The 22440-nt window shown below is 43.4% G+C and overlaps 2 protein-coding genes across 9 annotated transcripts in view; one reads left to right on the top strand and one right to left on the bottom strand.

The window, feature by feature from the left end:
* HGS (hepatocyte growth factor-regulated tyrosine kinase substrate) overlaps window positions 1-5646 on the bottom strand; it is a 26958-nt gene extending 21312 nt beyond the window's left edge. Inside the window, exons 1-5 of one of the 8 annotated variants that reach the window (XM_077251333.1) lie at window positions 5488-5646; window positions 3487-3571; window positions 2642-2717; window positions 927-1019; window positions 264-381 (exon numbers count right to left, since the gene is read on the bottom strand). In XM_077251333.1, coding sequence (XP_077107448.1) covers window positions 264-381; window positions 927-1019; window positions 2642-2717; window positions 3487-3571; window positions 5488-5524 — 409 coding nt within the window. In that variant the 5' untranslated portion in view covers window positions 5525-5646. Of the gene's footprint in view, window positions 1-263; window positions 388-926; window positions 1020-2641; window positions 2718-3486; window positions 3572-5241; window positions 5466-5487 lie in introns of those variants that run through there. The other 7 variants (XM_077251334.1, XM_077251332.1, XM_077251336.1 and 4 more) reach the window with 7 other exon arrangements.
* On the top strand, window positions 5618-15102 carry ARL16 (ARF like GTPase 16). Its single transcript, XM_077251338.1, has 5 exons — window positions 5618-5752; window positions 8605-8661; window positions 9925-10041; window positions 11305-11420; window positions 14863-15102. The coding sequence occupies exons 1-5, from the start codon at window positions 5693-5695 to the stop codon at window positions 15026-15028; spliced, it is 516 nt and encodes a 171-aa protein (XP_077107453.1). The 5' UTR covers window positions 5618-5692; the 3' UTR covers window positions 15029-15102.
* The last annotated feature ends 7338 nt before the right edge of the window (window positions 15103-22440 follow it).

Here is a 22440-nt window from a genome sequence, read left to right on the forward strand (position 1 = left end):
AAGGGAGTCATCACTTGCTTTTCCCTGAATAGTCTTCTGCATAAAAAAACAATGCAGGTAGACCACTGTCTAAAAGACGCTGTGCGAACATACCCTTAGCATAATGCAAAGATGGGGTGTAAACGGACACAACACATCAGGATACACACCACAACAGCTCAGCGTTCTCCAGCATATTAAAAAAAATATATATATCCCCAAAATAAGATTGGCTGGTAGACATAGGAATCTCCGAATACTGGATTGCACATATAGAACCTTACCTTCCACTTTCATGATTTGGTAGGTGTCCTGTACAACTTTATACTTGGGTTCGTTACGGAAAGCATGGGCCCAGGCCTGAATCAGATACAGAATCTTGTTCCGCACATTTGGTTCCACCTGACGCTAGATACAAAGGTCCGTTAGCAATAGCACCTACGGGCCTGGAATGTAATGAACCTCCAGGCCCATATCAGTGAGGTCATATACAAGCAGTCCTAGCTCTGTGCGGCACAAGCCATGAATATAAGAATGAGGCAGGAGCTCACCTGACAGAGCAGGAAGTTGTGACACCGCGTCACATGACTCTGGGGCTTCCCATACAGGACAGCACCAATGAGGAAACAGCCTGCAGTGTGCACAGAGCAGAGTCCAGTGCTGACACCAGACTGATCCTTCACCCTTTCGTGTCCTGCTAGTGCCCCATAAATAGTATTTTTTTTAAAAGTGCTAAAATGCCTAACGAATTACATTTATGCAATCAGTCTGAAGTACAGTGCACATAGCCGGAAACAGCACGTTTGCCCATATCTGTCTAGTATTTCTAAGCTGCACTATCAGATACAGCCCATGGAGAAGGGGCCATGTGACCGGGAACATAAAGGCATGCCCTCCATCTAATCTCATACGCCACTGTAAAGCCTCCAGTACTTAGCCGATAGCACCTTTTGCAGTTCTTTCAGCTCCTCCATCGTTTGCTTATTTGCGACTTCATCGTGTACAGTGGAACCACAGTTTTTCACTACAGACTCAAACACCTGCAGGAAAGACAGAACCCAGTGAGAACATTCACCCAAAGGTGTGGGCACAATGGCAAAAGCTACACACTGACAACGTTGCTGGAAAAGTATCACTAGGTGTCAGAATATCTGATCTCCTCAAGGATCAGCAGAAGGGTCGGGAAGGTGGGTGTATTTACTTTTTTTTTTTTTTCCATAAACTAACATGCTGCACATTTAAAATTCACAGCACAGATCACATTGTAATATGCATGTCCGCCCCATGTGAATATACCCCAAGCTGCATTATCACACATGGCCCTCTAAAAAGGAGCCTTATATGTGAGGAAAAAAAAGACCAATCCATCTACTACAGTCTTAACTTTTTAGATAATTTTACAATCACAACTTCTAATGACAGTCCGAAGTTACAAATTGGTCAATGGAGTAAAAAAAGATTACAACAGAGTAACTGCTTACAAAGTGGACGATAACCGGACTAATAATGTGTAATGCGGCACATCCAAAAGACAGACACATTTGCTTGACACGCCTGACAATCAAGACCTTCATCTATAATTCACAGGAGGGATATTGTATGCAACAATGCTTTACAGCCAAGTAATGCTGCCGGGGAACAGAGGATCTCTGGATCTCTCACCAGCGGCTCTGCATTTAGACTGGGAGGGATAGGCGGCAAACCATTAATATGCTCTTATTTCCATATGTCGCTTGTATAGTATATAATGACATGAGGGAGAACTTATAAGAGCTGTCATCTGGCTGGCAGTATCCATATCTGCACCATAAAAAGTCCAAGACACTGGGGGGAAACCTGCTAGAAATCATAGAATCCAGAGCACTGCACTAAATGTCAGCTATAAAGGGCAATGCAATTAAGTGAGCCATCCTCCATGACTAGTGTGTTAGGACAATACAGAGCACTAATAAATCTAATGTCAACAATGTGCATACTAATCCAGTAGAGAAGCTCTGCGGTAACAGCACGTCTGAGCCGGTGTTAGCTGGCTGACGGTATTTTGCAAGTTTTTTATGGGAAGTACACAAGTGCTTTTTTGGGCTTGAGCTAAATTTCTGAGCGCGTCAGAGGTCACATGACTGCCAGTATGTGATCTGCAGACCGGTGGTCACATGCCAAATAGATTCTCATCCGGTTACCTCAATGTTCCCATCCAAAGCCAATGAGAATCTACTCGACATGTGACCACCAGTGTGCAAATTGTATTCTGGAGGTCACGTGACTGCCCACTTGATTTTGTAGATAGCTGTTGGGCTCCCATGAAGTTACCAATTTATGCCCTAGGTATATTCATTTTATCCTATTATCTAGGGCTGTAATGCAATTCCAATTTCACATATTTCATGGTTACATGTTATAGCACTACAGAGTGTAATGTTGGTTAGAAAATACAGTGCACGTAGCTCATAATATGGCGCAACATTTGTGCATGACTGGAATGCTCTCAGCCCCATTCAAGTAAAAGGGGAAAAAAATACCATTCCTGAAGTGCAGCTAATAATGTAAACCAGGGTACATTCAACAGATTATAATCTTCAAAATATCGTCAGCTTTCAGATCTACTGGTGGTGCTGCCGCTCTAATTGTACACGTGAAAGACCCAGTGGTCCCTACAACTCACCTCCAGAGCAAACAGGGCGACATGTGGGTTTTTGTCATTGACTTTCTTCTTGATGGCCCCCACTGCATACTTGGCTCTGAAAGTGAAAACTAACCATGTAATCTGTCACATTAAAAGTAAATGTCCCTCATCACATCTTTAGTGCCCCCAGTATTAAGTCTCTCCACCCTTCACTGTGTCCACTATCTAATGCAGCTCTTGTGATAAATAAAACCCCACCTGTGTGTACTTTATGTGGCTAGTTAATAGATTTCAATAGATGTTATTTATTGCTTCATTCAGCAGCAATGTCAGGGGTCCAAGCGATGGAATAAGCTCATTTTAGGGTGAAGCAACTATAGAAAAGGTTTAGGCTTGGTCCACATGGCAACTGTGGTTGTGACGAAGGTCACTTGGCCAAAGATCGCGATCTGCTGCTGCAACATAATACAAGCTATACGGTACCATGACAAGCAAGTGGCAAAAAGTCGAACCGGGACTAATTTTTGCAACTTGCTTAGGTCATATTGCCCCAGGGGGTCACAATGTGACCCCATTCACTTGTATTGCACAACGATGTAGCAGTGGTTCATAGTGATCTAGGCTGCGCAACCTGCCAAAGTCAGTGTAACCCTAGCCTTACTCTCACATGAGTGACACCATTTTCACAAAACAGAATATTCTGCTTATGCCAAGAGGTTCTGTTGTGCTGGTGGCACCGGGTGATACCCCAATCTGAACTCACATGGTGACACTTAGATGGCCACTAAACAGACACACTGACAAAAAGGTTTCACCACCCCGCTTAAGTGAACATCAAAGAACAAGATTCGATAATTAAAAGTTTACTACAACACCAAACGTACTGAGTGTCTCCTTGGCGGATCATGTCACAGATCTGCATAATGGATTCCCAGTCTGTCTCCAGTAGCAGCTGGCTGGTGGCTTTATCTAGAAAGAAAGAATCATTCAGACAAAACACAAAGTTTCCAGATGTCCCTGCAGCTACAGCACAATGTATATCTTAGGTGAATGAAAAGGAGACTGGAAAAGCTCATATGAAAAAAAAAGTATCCTTATTGGTCCAAGGTGAGCCAGAGGAATGCCATTTATTATGGCCTGGTATGTGGTCACAAACCTATTATTACTTTACAGGAAAGTGTATAATCAGCTGTGCTTATCAATACAAAGGGATACAGTATTAAAATAGCATACTTTGCTTCCCTGCAGTAGGAGTCAGTGTACAGCGTACACCACTGATGGCATGAGTATGTGGACAGAGCATTGTCTGCTTCAGTTCTGCCTTCATTTTAGATGTTTTTCATCTGGAAACGGAGATGAACAATCTTTTCTAATATGACTTTTTCAAAATCCCAGACTGCTGTTTCCACACCCCTATGCTTTACACTGCAGCCGTCTGATCAGAACAGCAGTTTTGTCTAACTTTCAGTACAGGAGATAGCAGGGTACAGAGCGTGTCCATATATGTCAGCGCCAGAAACAATGAATGGAGTGCTGTGAGCATGCTCAGCCTCCACTTTATTCACCAAGACTCCAGATCCCTGTACTGAGGACCAGCAGATGTCTCAGGGATCAGCAAGTTATCACCTGTCCTGTGGTACAAAAGTACTTCTCTAAAGGGAACCTGACAGCTGGATCACCACAAACTAATTACATGACTGCATCAGTTTTATAAGGCTGATTAAAGGCAAACCCATTGTGTATGGAAAGTTTACAGTATATAGTGATACTCGCCTTTTCACATTTTTTTTTACTGCATAACCAAAAGGCCCTTGGCTAGTTGAAAAGGCGTTTAGTATGGGCGGATCATTCCCACCCAGTCTCCCCACAGCAAGCCCACTGAAGTGTGACTGTGATTCCTTAATACGGCCTCGATCTCTCCTCTCAGAACTTTGCAGCCCAAGACTACTTGAGAACGCTGTGATTTCAAGCCCCTGGCATGTAGGTAATGGTCTACTGCGCATGCCGAAACTTGGGCTTTCACATGGAGGCAAAGTTCTGGGGGACGAGGATGGGGCTAGATCAGAGTCATGCCTCAGTGGACATGTTATCGGCAGACCTGGTATGCCCAGAGGGCACGCCTTTCTGACTAGTCAAGGTCCTTTGGATATGCGATGAAAGAAGTTTGAAAAGTAAAGTATAACAAAATGCTATAAACCTTACCCAGTCAAATGGGGTTGCTTATAATCAGCCTTAAAGACAGACGCCGCCATATAATTAGATAATAGGTGTTGATCCAGCTGACGGGTTCCTTTAAAGAGGTTTAGTGGGCAAAGTACAGAACTTGAGGGAGAGCACGGAGTGAAATGGATGAGAAAGCTGCCAGAATGCGACTGGAAGTAAGCAAATCCTAGATATGACCAGTCCCGTGACGACTGTGGGAACCGTGAGAGCAGAATCCTAAGAGGGCACAGTACGTAACTGACTTTCCCCACACACATTTTGCACCTCACATGAAAACCCCTTTAAGAGATGAAACAATGATTAAAAGTATTTTAACAAATTTGCACTGGAACCACAGGTATTAGAGCAGATGAGTGCACACAATTCTATTTATTCACCCATTTTAAAGTAAAAGAAAAACAAACTTTGAATTTCACCTTCTGTGTTCATCCTGAACCACCTGATACATGATAGACGCCTCATTACAAGCACCCTCCATTACTGCACGTCTCTGACACACTGCCACATGACAGGGACTCCTCTGATAAGGCAATGCCTGTCACGACCTGGTGACTGCACAGCTGACACAGTGGTCAATGGCGGCCTTCCCAGGGAGGACACTGCACTTTCCCCGGAGAGGAGAACACAGCTTTCTCTTTACACCCCATCTTAGGTTTCCTCACCCAAAAGCCTTTCAAACGTGCCTCCTCCTTTTCCCATCGTGACACCGGAGAGAACGAGAGTCTGACGCCGAAAAAGCCAACACTTCCGCTTCCGGAAACTACACGGCGGAACCTGCAGTCCCGGAGCGGACGTGACGTCATAGGGAGGAGGGCGCGCGATGTTGTTGGTTGCTGAGGCGGGCGGGCGGCTCTCAGCTGATGGATCATGTGTTTGGTTCTCGGGCCCTCCGGCGTCGGGAAGACTCTGCTCATGAAGCGGCTGCAGAATATCCTTCCAGTAGTTATGGGGGACACGTGACTGGGGTCCATAGTGCTCCCCTCCAGAGCAGCAGCTCTGTGGTGGTACCACTCCTGGCCACGTCATATGTGGCTCACAGCAGAGGCTTCATCATTATTATTAGCATTTTTAAGTCACTTGTGCTTTGTGGTGAGCGATACTGCTTTTTTTGCTCCAAATTCTTCAGTGATTCTGCACAAAATTTATAATAATTGCCCGTTATTTTTTTCTTAAACCCGTTCTGCAACTTTTTAATGCATAAAGTCGCATGTCCCACTAAAATATGGCAACGATTTCACCACTATTCCAGGCGTATAGAACATAAAAGTTGCAAATCAGGTAAAAACATCTGAAAAATCCAAACTGCGCTCACAATGCCGAAGATAGAAGGAAAGAGATGAACACATGCAAAAGTGACTAAAAAAAGTGCAAAGGGAAAGATAAAAATGGCACAAAGCATTAAAGACGCAACAAAAACAGGCGCAAATGACCCCAATGGGTGGAGGTGGTGGGTGTCGGACCCCACAGATCTGATAGTGATGATGTATCCTAAGCATAGATCAGCACCACTCCAGTCATTGGTTTCTGTCAGGATTTGTAGGGCAGCACTCACACATCCATGTGACACGTTCTAGTGCTGTTCATTTTTTTCCTTGGATCCATTATTAAAGGGGTTGTCCAGGCCCGGGGTTCAGTTCTGCAGTGACTTGTGGATCCTCAGAGCGTGCCGTGTGTTTCCATCAGGATTCCCCGGGAGTGCGTGATTGTAATTATGTGATTTGTATACTTCCGGTCACATTACAACTAGACCTGTCCTGCCTCGCTCAATATACTTGTATTGAGTGACGCCGGACACGTCTAGTCAGCGCATGACTATATATGCAAATCACATACTTGCGGTCACGCACTCCTGGAGAATCCTGATCGGGCTCATACTACACGCTCAGGATTCTCCAGGAGTGCGTGACTGGAAATATGTGATTTGCATATATATGGCCACATTCTGACTAGACTCAATGCAGGTATTTTTAGTGAGGCAGGACACGTCTAGTTGTAACGTGACCAGAAGTATACAAATCACATACTTGCGGTCATGCACTCCTGGAGAATCCTGATCAGGCGGGAGTGCGTGACCACAAGTGTGTAATTTGCTTAAATACGGTCACACGCTTACTAAACAATACAAATGTATTGAGCAAAGCCAGACATGTCTAGTTGGAATGTTACTGGAAATATGCAAATCACATACTAGTTGTTGCATGACCACCTTGCATAGGACTGTAAAGTGACTGCAGACTTGCCTCAGACCTGGACAACCCTTTTAAGAGTCAATGGATGAAAAACGTCAGTCTACCTGCTTCGGTGAAAAAACTATACAGAAGCAATGATGACACCTGAGGAAAAAAAAACCAGTCCATTTCCCTCAACACTGATGCAGACATGGGAATCTAGCCTTAGTCAAGATCAGGAGTGGAACCAAAACTGACTCCTGGTGTTGACTGCCAAACACTGAGGCTGGGGTCCCACGTGGTGTCTGATCTGCATCCTAGGTGCTGCTGCTGAAAAGTCGCAGTGAATTTCCGCTGTATTGAGAAATTAATTGCAAATTGCTTCATGTTGATGGCTCCACAGTTTTGCAGAAGTGTTACCCAGGACGCCAGCCCCATACAAACCGCTGATGTGAATAAGGCCTGTATCCACCATGGGGTCACGGAAGTAATACAGGGAGAGAAAACAGCAAGTTGTGACGAGTAAAGGGCATTATAACATTAGTAAGAAGGGATGATAACAGGAAGAAAAGTTTCTGTGCCATGTTCTTGGGTCACTTAACTGTCGGGGGGCTAAGGTGGTAATGGGCTGTGATTAGTAAGGGGATGATAACAGGAAGAAAAGCTCTCTTGCCCCCACCTACACAGAACCAGGAGGTGGCATTACTTACTACTGATGAGAAAGTAGGAGTAATTGCCTCTAGTCACCATTACCAAGCACGGGCCATGGTGGCATTCTCAACGTTATACACCACTGATTACATTTCCACTATTATATGAAAGTTAAGATTTTGGGCTCTGTTCTCATTGCGAAATGATTGTACAAACCAAGCCCAGAGGCTTGTGCATCCTTTGTATGGCCAAGCAGTCCACTGCTCCTTCCCACCTAATGTATATATCTTACGACCTCTACTGCTAGAGCTGGCAATCAAGATTCGGGGGGAGAGAGAGAAAAATAAAACAAGTGGAAGGTGTGCCTAACTGCTTGGCCATGCCCAGGGTGCCTAAGCTTTGCATATTTGATTAAGGCACAGTCTCCTTCAAACGCAGTAATGGACTTGAAGCCTTTCTTAGTATTATGTCCCTTACTAGGTGCTGTTCTTGGTTTGAACTGCCATTTTTTACTGCCAGACTCCCTTTAAATGGGTTGTCTGCTATTCAGACAGCCCTTTCTGAATCATTATATTTCTCCAACAGTAAAATAGTAACACATACTCTTTGTGCCAATCCAGGGGGGGTCTGCACTGGCCCTCCCGGGGATTGCGTGACATTATGTTATGCGATAACTGCAGCTTTATTTTAGCTTTATTTTCTCCTTTGGACAAATCAAGACCTATGGAGTAAGAGAGCAGCCGCAACTCACTTCCTCCAGATGTCAATTACGTCCGTAGGAGAGGATTGTAAAGCCAGTGATTATTGGCCACAGGGATCCTATGACAATGTCACGCAATCGCCAGTGCCGACACTGCTGGAATGTACAAACAGTTATTCTTATCTCAGCCCTGAAAGGAAGAAATGTAAAGTTAGTGATACATAAAAATATTTTTTTATATTCTTTAACCTTTTTCTGTAAAGCTGTGTGGTAAAGAGTCAACCGATTTAGGAGATGTGCCTCCCACCCAGCCCACTGTAAGTTATCGAAATCACCTGTCATACAGATTCATTATGGGGGACATGGACTCCAAAACCTGCCCTATAAGTGTTCCCACTCTGTATGCTATATTACATCATCAGCACAGGTGCTGGGGCGATCCCTCTTCTTCACATTTACCCCGAGTATCCTCCTGAAGCTTGTGGCAGGTAGTATGTATATTTTCATAGTTTTTGGCATTTATACCAGGGTAAATTTATACACAGGATTAATGACTTCCAGTGAATATCCGTTCCGTTCATCTGAAAGGTTATGACATATGGAATACAGGAAATCTCATTCAGATGGATACGACAGGGAGAAGTTTCTGCTACATAGATTAGGGTAGGTTTACAAGACCATTTTCTGTCCTTCCGAGAAAAACCTTCCAATTATTGATCAGTAATCCTGTAGTAGTCAAACTCGGCACTCAAAAGGATATGGTGCAAAATTAGGTGAGTTTCTTTACAATGAATCAGTCCGCAGATCAACAGCTAGTAGACAACGTTTCTGGTCCTCGTGGACCTTCATCAGATACATTCTGTACAAGACAATTGTATAACAGTAACCATACAATCTGAAGAAGCGTTACCCACTAGCTGTTGAGCTACGGACTGATTCACTGTAAATAAATGTACCTAATTTTGCAACATATCCCTTTGAATGCCGAGTTTTACTACTACCTGTACGGATTGGAACCCTACTCGGACACCTAATCCATCGCCTCTGCAGTGCCGGTTATGATTTTCCGACAGAGTTTGATCAGTGGCATCAGTTTTTCTCATACGTGGAGAGAAAAAATAAAATTCTCCATTCTGTTAATCCGTGAAAATGTCATCTGAGTCCAATTTTTCACGTATTCATAGACTTGCATTGCCGATTTGAGCCAACACTTGGATCAAAATCAGACATGTTCCTGATTTTTTTTTCCACGAACCACTCGGTCCCAGCAAAAAAAAAAATACTTAAGTGTACCAAAACCTATTAATTTACTGTATTAATCACACATGAAAACCTGATATGGCTGATAACAGAGGACAATAGATCTTTTGCACAGTTCAGTGCTAGTGATGATCTGACAAAGGGCTCATGCACATGACCAATTTTCTTGGAACAGTGGTATGTGTGGTTTTCATGGATAGCACTTGTACCCATCATATTCTAAGGAGCTGTGCACAAGTCAGATTTTTAAGTATTCTGTGTTATGTTACTTATATAGTGCTTTGCATTTAACAAAAAGACCTATATTTTATCTACGGAAGGTTGGCACGAACTTGACTGACCTGACCATACAGAGAACACGCGTGACCGTCCGAGAAGTGGGTGGTTCCATGGTGCCCATCTGGCCGAGTTATTACAAGGATTGTCAGACTGTACTGGTAAGACTTAGGTTATATAGTCCCTCATTACCAGCCTCTTGATCTCGCACTGATGATGATCATTGACATTTGTTGGTGCTTTTTGAAGAGTCTTTTGGTAAATCCTTATCTAGTGTGCCCTGGCTATGGTATATATTCTGAAAAGATTGTGAAGCTCTGCTGAAAAGAATCTAAAGAGAGTATTCACAGTTTATTCTGACCCCACTATGTATATTTAGGACCTGATTCGTCAAAGTTTTCACTCCAAAATTCTGGCATAAAAGCTGTGGAAAATCACAAAAATTAGGCACAACTCGGAGTGAAATGTCAGACGTAGAATACAGAGGTCCGTGCAACTTGTCATATACATCTCCTAAGAGTTTGTATGTTCTCCCCGTGTTTGCGTGGGTTTCCTCCGGCTTCTCCGGTTTCCTCCCACATTCCAAAGACATACTGATAGGGAACTTAGATTGTGAGCCCCAATGGGGAAAATGATGATATCTGTAATGCACTGCAGAATATGAAAGCTCTAGTGCCACCTATAGGAGGAAGCAATCCTTAAAGTCAAAATTGACTCTACAACGAGCCTTGCCACATGTCTTAGGATAAAATCCAAAACCAGAATCTCAATTTGCAGATATTGTGTTTTGGGGTACTGCTCCTCGTCAGTGCAAAGTGTGAGATTTGGTTTGGCTGGGTGACACTTTTAGGATTGCTGCTTCCTATAGGCGGCACTAGAGTTTTAGTCCTCTTCCTCTCTGAAGAGACAATTTGCAGATTTCCCAGAGGAGCATTGCGGCTAAAGTCTCCTCACCTTAGCTGTCAAACTGCCTCTGCAAGTAGAAACGTTACCCATTTGATCCCGGCCAGACGTCTCACCCAGCCAAACTGGATCTCACGCTTTGCACTGACAAGGTGTAGTACCCCGAAACAGTATCTTGTTGGAGAGTCGATATTGATTTTTAGGATTTTTACTTCCTATAGGTAGAGTTTTAGTCCTTTCCTCGCTGAAGAAACAATTTGCATATTTCCCAGATGAGCATTGCGGTTTAAAAGTCTCCTCACCTCGGCATGCCAGGCTTGACATGTCACTCACTGCAAGGAGAAATGTTTCCCCACAGTACAGTATATGTAGGCGCTATACAAGCAAAGCATAATAATAATAAAAAAAGTGTTTTCACCCCTGGATGAGCTTGATATGCCTACTAGCGCCAATATCTTGTCTGTGACTGTGTAATAGCTGACTGGTATATTAATGTGTGTTACTATTATTCTGACTTCTAGTTTGTTGTGGATGCCGCTAACCCGAATCAGGTCTCTGCGTCCTGCGTCCAGCTCCTGTCCATGCTCTCTGCTCCTGCGCTCTCCGCAGTGTCAGTCCTTGTCATGTTCAATAAAACGTAAGTAATGCTCCGGACATTCAGCTGTCCCATAGGTGCCGGCATCATTTAGCTAAGAATACTCCCCCCTGAGGCCGGCGTCACACTGGCGAGTTTTACGGACGTAAGAGCGCAGAAACTACGTCCGTAAAACTCGCATAACATACGGCACAATTATTCTCAATGGGGCTGCTCCTATTAGCCGTATATTACGGTTCAGTATTATACGGCTTTCTACGGCCGTACAAAATCGCAGCATGCTGCGTTTGTCAGCGTACTGCGCAAAAAAATCGCCAATGAAAGTCTATGGGGGCGAGAAAAATACGGATTCCACACGGACCAGCAGTGTGACTTGCGAGAAATACGCAGCGGTGTTAGTGAAAAGTCGGTAATTCAATTGCCGGCTTTTCATTTCTCCTGCACAAACCCGACAGGATATGAGACATAGTTTACATATAGTAAACCATCTCATATCCCCTTTTTTTTGCATATTCCACACTACTAATGTTAGTAGTGTGTATGTGCAAAATTTCAGCGCTGTAGCTGCTGAAATAAAGGGTTAAATGGCGGAAAAAATTGGCGTGGGCTCCCGCGCAATTTTCTCCGCCAGAATGGTAAAGCCAGTGACTGACGGCAGATATTAATAGCCAGGAGAGGGTCCATGGTTATTGGCCCCCCCGTGGCTACAAACATCTGCCCCCAGCCACCCCAGAAAAGGCACATCTGGAAGATGCGCCTATTCTGGCACTTGGCCACTCTCTTCCCACTCCCTGTAGCGGTGGGATATGGGGTAATGAAGGGTTAATGCCACCTTGCTATTGGAAGGTGACATTAAGCCAGATTAATAATGGAGAGGCGTCAATTATGACACCTATCCATTATTAATCCAATTGTTGGAAAGGGTTAAAAAACACACACACACATGATTAAAAAGGATTTTAATGAAATAAACACAGCGGTTGTTGTAATAATTTATTGTTCTCTCAAATCCATTTGCAGTCCCTCGCTTGGCAACATAATAAACGCACAAGATACATACCTTCTGATGTACTGTCAGGTCCAACGATGTAATCCATCTGAAGGGGTTAACTAATATTACAAGCAGGAGCCCTGCTATAATGCAGCTGTGCTCCGTGCCTGTAATCCCCCGCGAATGAATGAAATGTAGGTCATTGACCTACCATTCATTCATTCGCGGTGAGGCGCCCTCTGGTGGATGTTCTCATGAACTGCAGCCTGGGAACTTTTTCCCACGCTCCAGGTCATATGAGGACATCCACCAGGGGGCGCCTCACCGCGAATGAATGAAATGTAGGTCAATGACCTACATTTCATTCATTCGCCGGGGATTACAGGCACGGAGCACAGCTGCATTATAGCAGGGCTCCTGCTTGTAATATTAGTTAACCCCTTCAGATGGATTACATCGTTGGACCTGACAGTACATCAGAAGGTATGTATCTTGTGCGTTTATTATGTTGCCAAGCGAGGGACTGCAAATGGATTTGAGAGAACAATAAATTATTACAACAACCGCTGTGTTTATTTCATTAAAATCCTTTTTAATCATGTGTGTGTGTGTTTTTTAACCCTTTCCAACAATTGGATTAATAATGGATAGGTGTCATAATTGACGCCTCTCCATTATTAATCTGGCTTAATGTCACCTTACAATAGCAAGGTGGCATTAACCCTTCATTACCCCATATCCCACCGCTACAGGGAGTGGGAAGAGAGTGGCCAAGTGCCAGAATAGGCGCATCTTCCAGATGTGCCTTTTCTGGGGTGGCTGGGGGCAGATGTTTGTAGCCACGGGGGGGCCAATAACCATGGACCCTCTCCTGGCTATTAATATCTGCCCTCAGTCACTGGCTTTACCATTCTGGCGGAGAAAATTGCGCGGGAGCCCACGCCAATTTTTTCCGCCATTTAACCCTTTATTTCAGCAGCTACAGCGCTGAAATTTTGCACATACACTAGTAGTGTGGAATATGCAAAAAAAAAAAGGGGATATGAGATGGTTTACTGTATGTAAACCATGTCTCATATCCTGTCGGGTTTGCTACAGGGAGTGGGAAGAGAGTGGCCAAGTGCCAGAATAGGCGCATCTTCCAGATGTGCCTTTTCTGGGGTGGCTGGGGGCAGATGTTTGTAGCCACGGGGGGGCCAATAACCATGGACCCTCTCCTGGCTATTAATATCTGCCCTCAGTCACTGGCTTTACCATTCTGGCGGAGAAAATTGCGCGGGAGCCCACGCCAATTTTTTCCGCCATTTAACCCTTTATTTCAGCAGCTACAGCGCTGAAATTTTGCACATACATTAGTAGTGTGGAATATGCAAAAAAAAAAGGGGATATGAGATGGTTTACTGTATGTAAACCATGTCTCATATCCTGTCGGGTTTGTGCAGGAGAAATGAAAAGCCGGCAATTGAATTACCGGCTGTTCACAGATATCGCGCTGAATGAAATCTAAATACAGAATATATATATATGTGTCTCAATGACATATATATATATATATATATATACTGTATATATGTTTTAATGAACATTTGAGCACATAAATCCATTAGATGTCGGTTTTGCAAGCCTGCGCGAAAATCTCGCAGTACGGATGCCATACGGATTACATACGGAGGATGCCATGCGCAAAATACGCTGACACACCCTGCCTACGGATCACTATTTTGGGAACATTTCACCGTATTTCGGCCGTATTACGGCCGTAAAATACGGACCGTATTGTCTTACGCCGAGTGTGACGCCGGCCTTACATGAATGGTATAAATGTGCTCCGGATACATTTATCTCACAGAGGATTGCCTAGACTGGATCTCACAACTCTGAGAATGTTTTCATTATACATTGCCCTACATTTATTACCCATCCGCTGTGCTGTTTTAATAACCACCATTCAGTTTATATGGAAAAGTAGCACACATGTGCCAGGCTGCCAATACATACTGATTTATTTTTATCCTTTCATGTAGGTGGAGGGAATGGGGGAACACGTGTTCAAGTTGGCAATCGCCCGCTCCAGCAATCCAGTGATTAGATGGAATACAGTGTACGGAGCTGGAACAGCATGGGTCTGGACTCCACAGTGACTATTATCAGTTATTGAAGATTGAAGAGAGTACTAGCTGAGCTGCAGTACCGGAGAACGACCACTGCATGGCGTACAAAGCTGTGCTGTTCAGCTCCGTACATAGTTTACGTCTGGCCAGAGCGCAGCTGACCGGTGGTAGTCCTGGGCCTCGCAACCCTAACAAGTTAATACTGATGACATTATCCTATGGACAGATCATTGATATCTAACTAGTAAACAATCTAATTGAAATCGCCATAATCCGTCATGTCAGTTTGCACCATTATTATTTTGCAATGATGCAAGCACGTTTTTAAAGAAAGTGCATCCTACATAATGAAGATTAATGTGTATCCTCTGTTCACTTGTAGGGATCTGCCGTGCTGTATGTCATTAGTAGAGATGAAATCACTGTTCCGATTGGATGACATTATAGCCTCTGCTAAGCAGCCAATCACTGTCCTGGAAACTAGCGCCCTGGAGGGCACCGGACTGCAGGAAGTGTTGCAGTGGCTGCATTCATCCGCCAGTCACTAAGTATTGTATAAATTCTATAATATTGTAATGGGGTAAATAAAGTAGCTTCTCTCCAAAGGACCACTTTCATTATTATCGAGGTCAGGTTTCCTGTGACAGATTTAAAGGTCAACCATATATAATTCATACTGGTCATCTTCTTTGACAAGACAACCTTAACGAGAAGACCACTTTACAATGTTAATGTGTGTGGTTGCCTTTTTGTGGTCTATATGTAAATACATATACACACATGGCATCTAAAAAATATTCATCTTTATAGAGTTAAATGGGTTTTCCCATTTCAGAAAACTCCTCTTTCCCCCTGGCTGCAGTTGGTTTAAAAAAAGTCAAACTGCTTTGCACACACTCCCAAATTTAGCGCTGAGTTTCCGCCATTGCTCCCTGTGTGTCTGATGTTGTGTGCAGCGCAGAGGTCATGTTGACCTCAGCACAATTAGCGAGCTCAGTGGCTGGTGTTGTCTACTTGGGCAGAACTGCTGACCTCAGTTATTGGCTGCACTCGCCACTGGGAGCAGTGACGTAGACTCTGTGCTGGACCTGGGAGGGTAAGTGAAGCGCAGTTTGTATTTTTTAAAACAAAATGTACATGGAAGACACGGGTTTTCCAAAACTGGAAAACCCTTTATAGTGCTATGAAAATCATTTTAAGTATATTAAAATGTTACTTAAAGGGAAGCTGTTAGCCTAATCATGACAGTATAAACTAAGCACATAGTCTTGTAGCGAATACAACCCGCTACAAATTGCACCTTTACTGTTCTAATTGCAGCACTAGTGAGGGAGGCAAGGAAACGGTGACCTAAGCCTCTTGGCCACACTAAGGGTGCATGCACCACGCTGATTAACATATTCAATTAATCTTCAGTTTATGCAGTATGGAGGCAGCAAATAGGACACTGCAGGTGTTTTTATATTGGCTGCATCTCCTACAAGGCTCAGTGCTTAATTTATATTGTCATTTTAGGCTGATAGCTTGCCTTTAACAATTTGCCATGATCTGAACAGCAAAAAAAGGTAATTCACTTCTCTGTAGCCACCAGATCTTTTCTTGCATGATTCCAGAGTTTCCCTCATGATATTTTCCTCTTTTAAAATATGCTTGTGAAGCAGATGGGCAACAGTCTTCCCCATCACAGCTGACTTTAGAGATGTTACAGGTCTCTGTGCCCCCTCTACCTTATTAGTGCTTTCCTTTGTTGGTTACTCAATCCTTTCCATACAACTGTTTGGTTAAAGGCTACCTTTCAAACTTTCCCCATCTACAGATGTTCATGTATTTTCAGCTGAGAAAATGGACCAAGTTTGGATTTACAGTGCATGATTATCCAGGGCAAGTTGTGTTAACAGGTTACAGATCACCCGAAGAACAAACAAAACATTTGTTAGGTGTAATTAACTTTTGGCTTGCTTAAAAAGAAAAAAAAAACCTTCGTTCTCTGCAACACATTGTCCATTGTACACAGGATGAGTGCTATTGAGAACAATGGCAGTCTATCGTTTACCAATCATTCAGTGTGCATCATAAGAGCAGTTGGCCTGTCTAAACGGGCTAGTAAACAACCGGCAATTAGCAAACGTAGAAGATCAGCACTTGTGTTCAGTTGCAGATCGTGTAATGTAAACCCACATTAAGATGCTATTACAACTTTTTCAAGGACCAGAAAACTTGCACATGTTTTGTTTTACACATGTTTATTTAATTTTTGTGTATCGGAACGACACAAAAAAACAAAGTAAAAAAGGCAAATTGGTCATAATTTCACTAAAAAATGGGCTGTACAAAATTGTCGGCACCTTCATTTAATATTTGTTCTACACCCTTTGGAGTAAAAAGCTGCAATCAATTGCTTCCTATAACCATCAAGCTTCTTACACCTTTCAACTGGAATTTTGGGCCACTCTACGTTTTCAAACTGCTCCCAGGCTCTGATATTTGAGGGGTGCCTTCTCCCAACAGCAATTTTGAGATCTCTCAGCAGGTGGTCAATGGGATTTAGATCCGGACTCATTGCTGGCCAAATCAGAACTCTCCAGCTCTTGGTTTCGAACCATTTCTGACAGTTTTCTGACATTGGGCACTACATTACCACCCAAAATCCTTTGGTAATCTTCAAATATCATAATGCCTTGCACCCAGTCAAGGCATCCAGTGCCAGAGACAGCAAAACAACCCCAAAACATCTTTGAACTGCCACCATATTTGACTGTAGGTACTGTGTTCTTTTCTTTGTAGGCCTCATTTCATTTTCTGTAATCAGTTGAATTTTGTGCTTTACCAAAAAGCGCTGTCTTGGTCTCATATGTTCACAAGACTTTTTTTGCGGGGTTTTCCTTGCTGTCCACATCCAAGGAGATTAGCTGAATAGCTACGGTGCCATGGGTTGTTAACCTCTTGATTATGTTGCACATTGTGGACAAAGGAAATCAAGATCTCTGGAGAAGGACTTGTAGGAATATCATGGTGTGGGGCTGTTTTCAGCGTACTGAACTGTCAAACGTCATGAAATTTTAGGAGGCATAAATGTACAGAGACATTCTTGATAAAAAATCTGCTGCCATCTACCAGGATGATGGAGAAGAAATGAGGGTGGACATTTCAGCAAGACACTGATCCCAAACCCAGAGCCAAGGAAACTCTCAATTGGTTTCAGAGAAAGAAAATACAACTGCAAGAATGGGCCAGCCCATCACCTGTCCTGAATCCAATAGAAAATTTATTAAAGGAACTAAAGCTCAGAGTGCACAGAAGGAGCCAACTTCAGGATTTGAAGAGTGTTTGTGTGGAAGAATGGGCCAAAATCACACCTCAGCAATGCTGTCATCACCAACAAAGGCTTTTGTACGAAGTAGTAAATACATTTCAGTAAGTGTGTTCAATACTTTTTCCCTGCCATTTCTCATGATTACATATAACATAATTTATGGACATCTGTGGTTTGACTTATTTGCCTGTGTGGATTGGGTCGGTTGTTACAGACATCTGATGAGAATTTCATGTGAATAGCTCCTTTAGAAATATATTTACTCAGAAAATTGGTGATGTGTTCAAATTTCTCCATGTAAAAATGTAAAATCTGGGGCTAAACTAAAATTTGTGTGGTTAAAATTTACCATAATTATTTTTTCTTCACTGCCCAATGGCATAAATTTCTGTGATACACCTGTGGCATCAATATGATCACTGCACCCGTAGATTAATTCATTGAGAGGTATAGTTTGTAAAATGGGGTCACTTATGGGGGTTCTGGTGTTTTGGCTTCTGAGGCTTTCCCAGTGAGTCATGGCACCTGCAAACCATAACAGTAAAATCTGCACTATAAAATGGCACTTCTTCCCTTCTGAGCTTTGCACTGTGCCTCAAAAGTAGTTCCTGATTGAATGTAGGTTTTTGGCGCAATCAGGAGAAATTGCTCAACAAAATATGAGGTCCAGTTTTTCCTATTAGCCCTTATAAAAGTTAAACAATTAGGGCTAAAACAACATTTTAGCTGTAAAAATGTAATTATGGTATTCTTTCTTCAACATTCTCACTGCACCCCTAGATTAATTCATTGGTGTAGTTTGTAAAATGTCACTTGATTTCTACCAATGTGACAAGGCACCCCTCAAACCATTACAGCAAAATCTGAGCTCTAGTATGGTTCTTCTTCCCTTCTGACCTTTGCACTGTGCTTTAAAAGTGGCTTTTGGCCACACATGCGGTATTGGTGTACTCAGGAGAAATTGCGCAAGAAATTGTATGGTGCATTGTCTCCTGTTACCCTTCCTGCTGCTACCGGCAGTCACGTGTGCCACTACTTAAGAGAAATCAATATTCACCTCTCTCCACGCCCAGAGAGGTGAATATTAATTTCTCTTAAGTAGCGGCAGCACAAGTGACCGCCAGTAGCAGCAGGAAGCCGGTGGCTGACACTGTGTGCGCTACCTAAGAGCAATGAATACTCACTGTTCTCTGTGCGCACAGTCCCAGCGTGCAGAGCAGTGAGTATTCCAGCAGCTGTGCTCTGCTTGTGAACAGCGCATGACGTCCCTGCCATGCGCTGCTTTCAAGCATAAAGCAGCTGCTGGTATCGGAGCAAGATGCTGCGAGGGAGCATTGGGAAGGTAAGTGTAATGGGGTTTTTTTAGGTTTTCTGATGGGGCTATGTATACCAGGATGGAGGTGGGGGCCCTGCATATCAGGATAGGGATGGGGACATGCATACTAGGGAGAGATGGAGGGCCCTTCATACAAGGATAAGGATGGGGCTATGCATACTAGGACGAGATGGGTGCCCTGCATGCCAGGATAGGGTTAGGGCCATGGATACTAGGACAAGATGGGGTCCCTGAATACCAGGATAGTGATGGGGCTATGCATACCAGGACGAGATGGGGGCCCTGCATACCAGAATACGGATGGGGCCATGGATACTAGGACAAGATGGGGGCCCTGAATACCAGTATAGTGATGGGGCCATGCATACCAGGACGAGATGGGGGCCATGCATACTAGGACGAGATGGGGCACTGCATACCAGGATAGGAATGGGGCCATGAATACTAGGACGAGATGGGGGCCCTGCATACCAGGATAAGGTTAGGGCCATGCATACTAGTATAGGGATGAGGATGATCATTCCTGCCAGGATAAGGATGAGGGGGGCCATTTCTACCAGGATAGGGATGAGGGGGTCATGCATACAAGGGTAGGGATCAGGGGCCATGCATACCAGGATATGGATGAGGGGGCCATGCATACCAGGGTAGGGATCAGGGGGCCACGCATACCAGGATAGGGGATATTAAGTACAGAATTGACCACATTATTTTTGCTTCAAATTTTCTTTCCTAATTTCCTCTTAGGTGCGTCTTATGGTCCGATGCATCTTATAGTCCGAAAAATACGGTATTTTGTGTGACATAACTCTCTGATTTAAGAGCATAAAAATTAAGTTTGAAAATTGTGAAATTTTCTCAAAATTTCTGATCATTTCTCAAAAAAATGCAAGTCATATTGAACAAATTTTGCCACTATCATGAAGTACAATATGTCAAAAGAAAACACTCAGAATCAGTGGGATCCTTTGAAGCGTTCCAGAGTTATTACCTCATAAAGTGTCGCCAGTCAGATTTAAAAAATAAGGCTTGGTCATTAACGTACACTTGCAGACAAGGATGGAGATAAGACTCTTGCAGTGATTGGAGGATAGATTGCTGAAGTCTCGGTAACTACCTATTTAGTGAACCCTAACTATGAGATCCTTCTAAGGTGTGACCTGTTTATGATAACTTGCAGTCTCCATTATGTCTGAAACTGAAGGCGTCTCATGTTCTCGTTCTGAATTGGTAGAGCTCAGCATGAACTCTGGCCCAGTTGGCGTAGCCTTTTAGGGATGTTACTTTGGGTGGCATGGTCCTTATACACACATGGTCAAAATTGTTGGTACCCCTCATTTAATGACAGAAAAACCCACAATGGTCACAGAAATAACTTGAATCTGACAAAAGTATTAATAAAAAAATCTATGAAAATTAACAAATGAGTCAGACATTGCTTTCAACCATGCTTCCACAGATTTAAAAAAAATAAATAAAACTCATGAAATGAGCCTGGACAGAAATGATGGTGCCCTTAACTTAATATTTTGTTGCACAACCTTGAGGCAATCACTGCAATCAAACAATTCCTGTAACTGTTAATGAGACTTCTGCACCATTCGACAGGTATTTTGGCCCACTCCTCAAGAGCAAACTGCTCCACTTGTCTCATTTGAAGGTTGCCTTTTCCAGAGGGCATGTTTCAGCTCTTTCCAAAGATGCTCAATAGGATTTAGGTCAGGGCTCATAGAAGGCCACTTCAGAATAGTCCAATGTTTTCCTCTTAGCTATTCTTGGGTGTTTTTAGCTGTGTGTTTTGGGTCATTATACTGTTGCAAAACCCATGACCTGCGACTGAAACCAAGCTTTCTGACACTGGACAGCACATTTCTCTCTAGAATCCCTTGATAGTCTTGAGATTTCATTGTACCCTGCACAGATTTTAATAATCTTTATTTTTATATAGCGCTAACATATTCCGCAGCACTTTACAGTTTGCACACATTATCATCGCTGTCCCCGATGGGGCTCACAATCTAAATTCCCTATCAGTATTGTTGAGGAGAGCCATAAGATCAAATACTTAATTAACCTCAAGACATAAGACATAAGGTAATTGAGAGAAGCAACCCATAATATGTACTGTTTAACCTTACATAAGTTTTCCAAGATCAGTGAGACCCTAAAGATGGCTGCCATTTCCTGTATCAGTACACCATGTGCTGATATCCAAAATGATCAGTGAGACCCTAAAGATGGCTGCCATTTCCTGTATCAGCACACCGTGTGCTAGTATCCAAGATGACGCCCACCCTGATGACCTCATGGATCCACCCACAGTGACGCCCACCCTGATGACCTCATGGACCAACCCACCCTGATGACCTCATGGATCCGCCCATGGACTTGTTCATTGCCCAACCCACTAACCAATGGAATACATCCGATCACTCCAATTTTAGAGCTAACCGAGCCCCCTTACAGAAACTATATAAACTTGTGTCTGACTAATAAAAGCCCTTCTTGGAGCTGAGCCACAGATTGATCAAGGAGAGTATACATCTGACTGTGTCTGTCTGGTGTATTTCTTTAGTGCGCACATGATCAATATCCATTAGGCCAGGAGTAGGCAACTAGAGAATTGAACATTTTATTAATTGTTCAACCCAACATATTTGGCCGCCCAACCTGGGGTCAGCAGAGGAAGAGCCCTGAGACCCTGACGACCGGTGAGTGGAATGGCAGGACGCACTGAATACCCCGAACCTGGAGACTGATCACCTCCTTAACAGAACACGGTAAGTCTGCTGATTATTTATAATCTGTACTCTTTACCTGTGTCCTTCGGGGTATCCTGTGCAGATTGCCTGACCGTGTCCGGTTTTCTTGGTATCTGTAAGACGGCAGAAAGGGTCTCTCCGCTGCTGTTCATTTAATTGCAAGAACCGTCACATATTTTAGTTGCCTACTGCCTGTTACATGTTGTGAAGAGGGGAGTTGACTGGTAGTTAAGAGAAGCAAGTGTTAAAACAGGAAAAGCAAGTTTTTTTAGGAAAGAAAAGCAAGCAAGTGTAAGAAGAAAAAAAAAAATTTTTGTCTGTGGTACAGTACATGGTTGTCGCCTGTGATAAGATTTTCAGTTCTGTATAAGAGACTAGGACCTTGAGTGATTGACTCGGCCTAGGGGGGGCCCGGTAAAACTTGGAGTGAGATGACTCAGTTCGGCGCCTAATAAATTGTGTAGCGGCTCATTAAAACTTGGAGTGAGATGACTCAGTTCGAGACAAATAAATACATTTATAGTTTTGCCTTGTGACATTGAGAGAATT

This window comes from Ranitomeya variabilis, chromosome 4 (assembly GCF_051348905.1).
Source record: "Ranitomeya variabilis isolate aRanVar5 chromosome 4, aRanVar5.hap1, whole genome shotgun sequence".
In the NCBI taxonomy this organism is placed as follows: Eukaryota; Metazoa; Chordata; class Amphibia; order Anura; family Dendrobatidae; genus Ranitomeya; species Ranitomeya variabilis.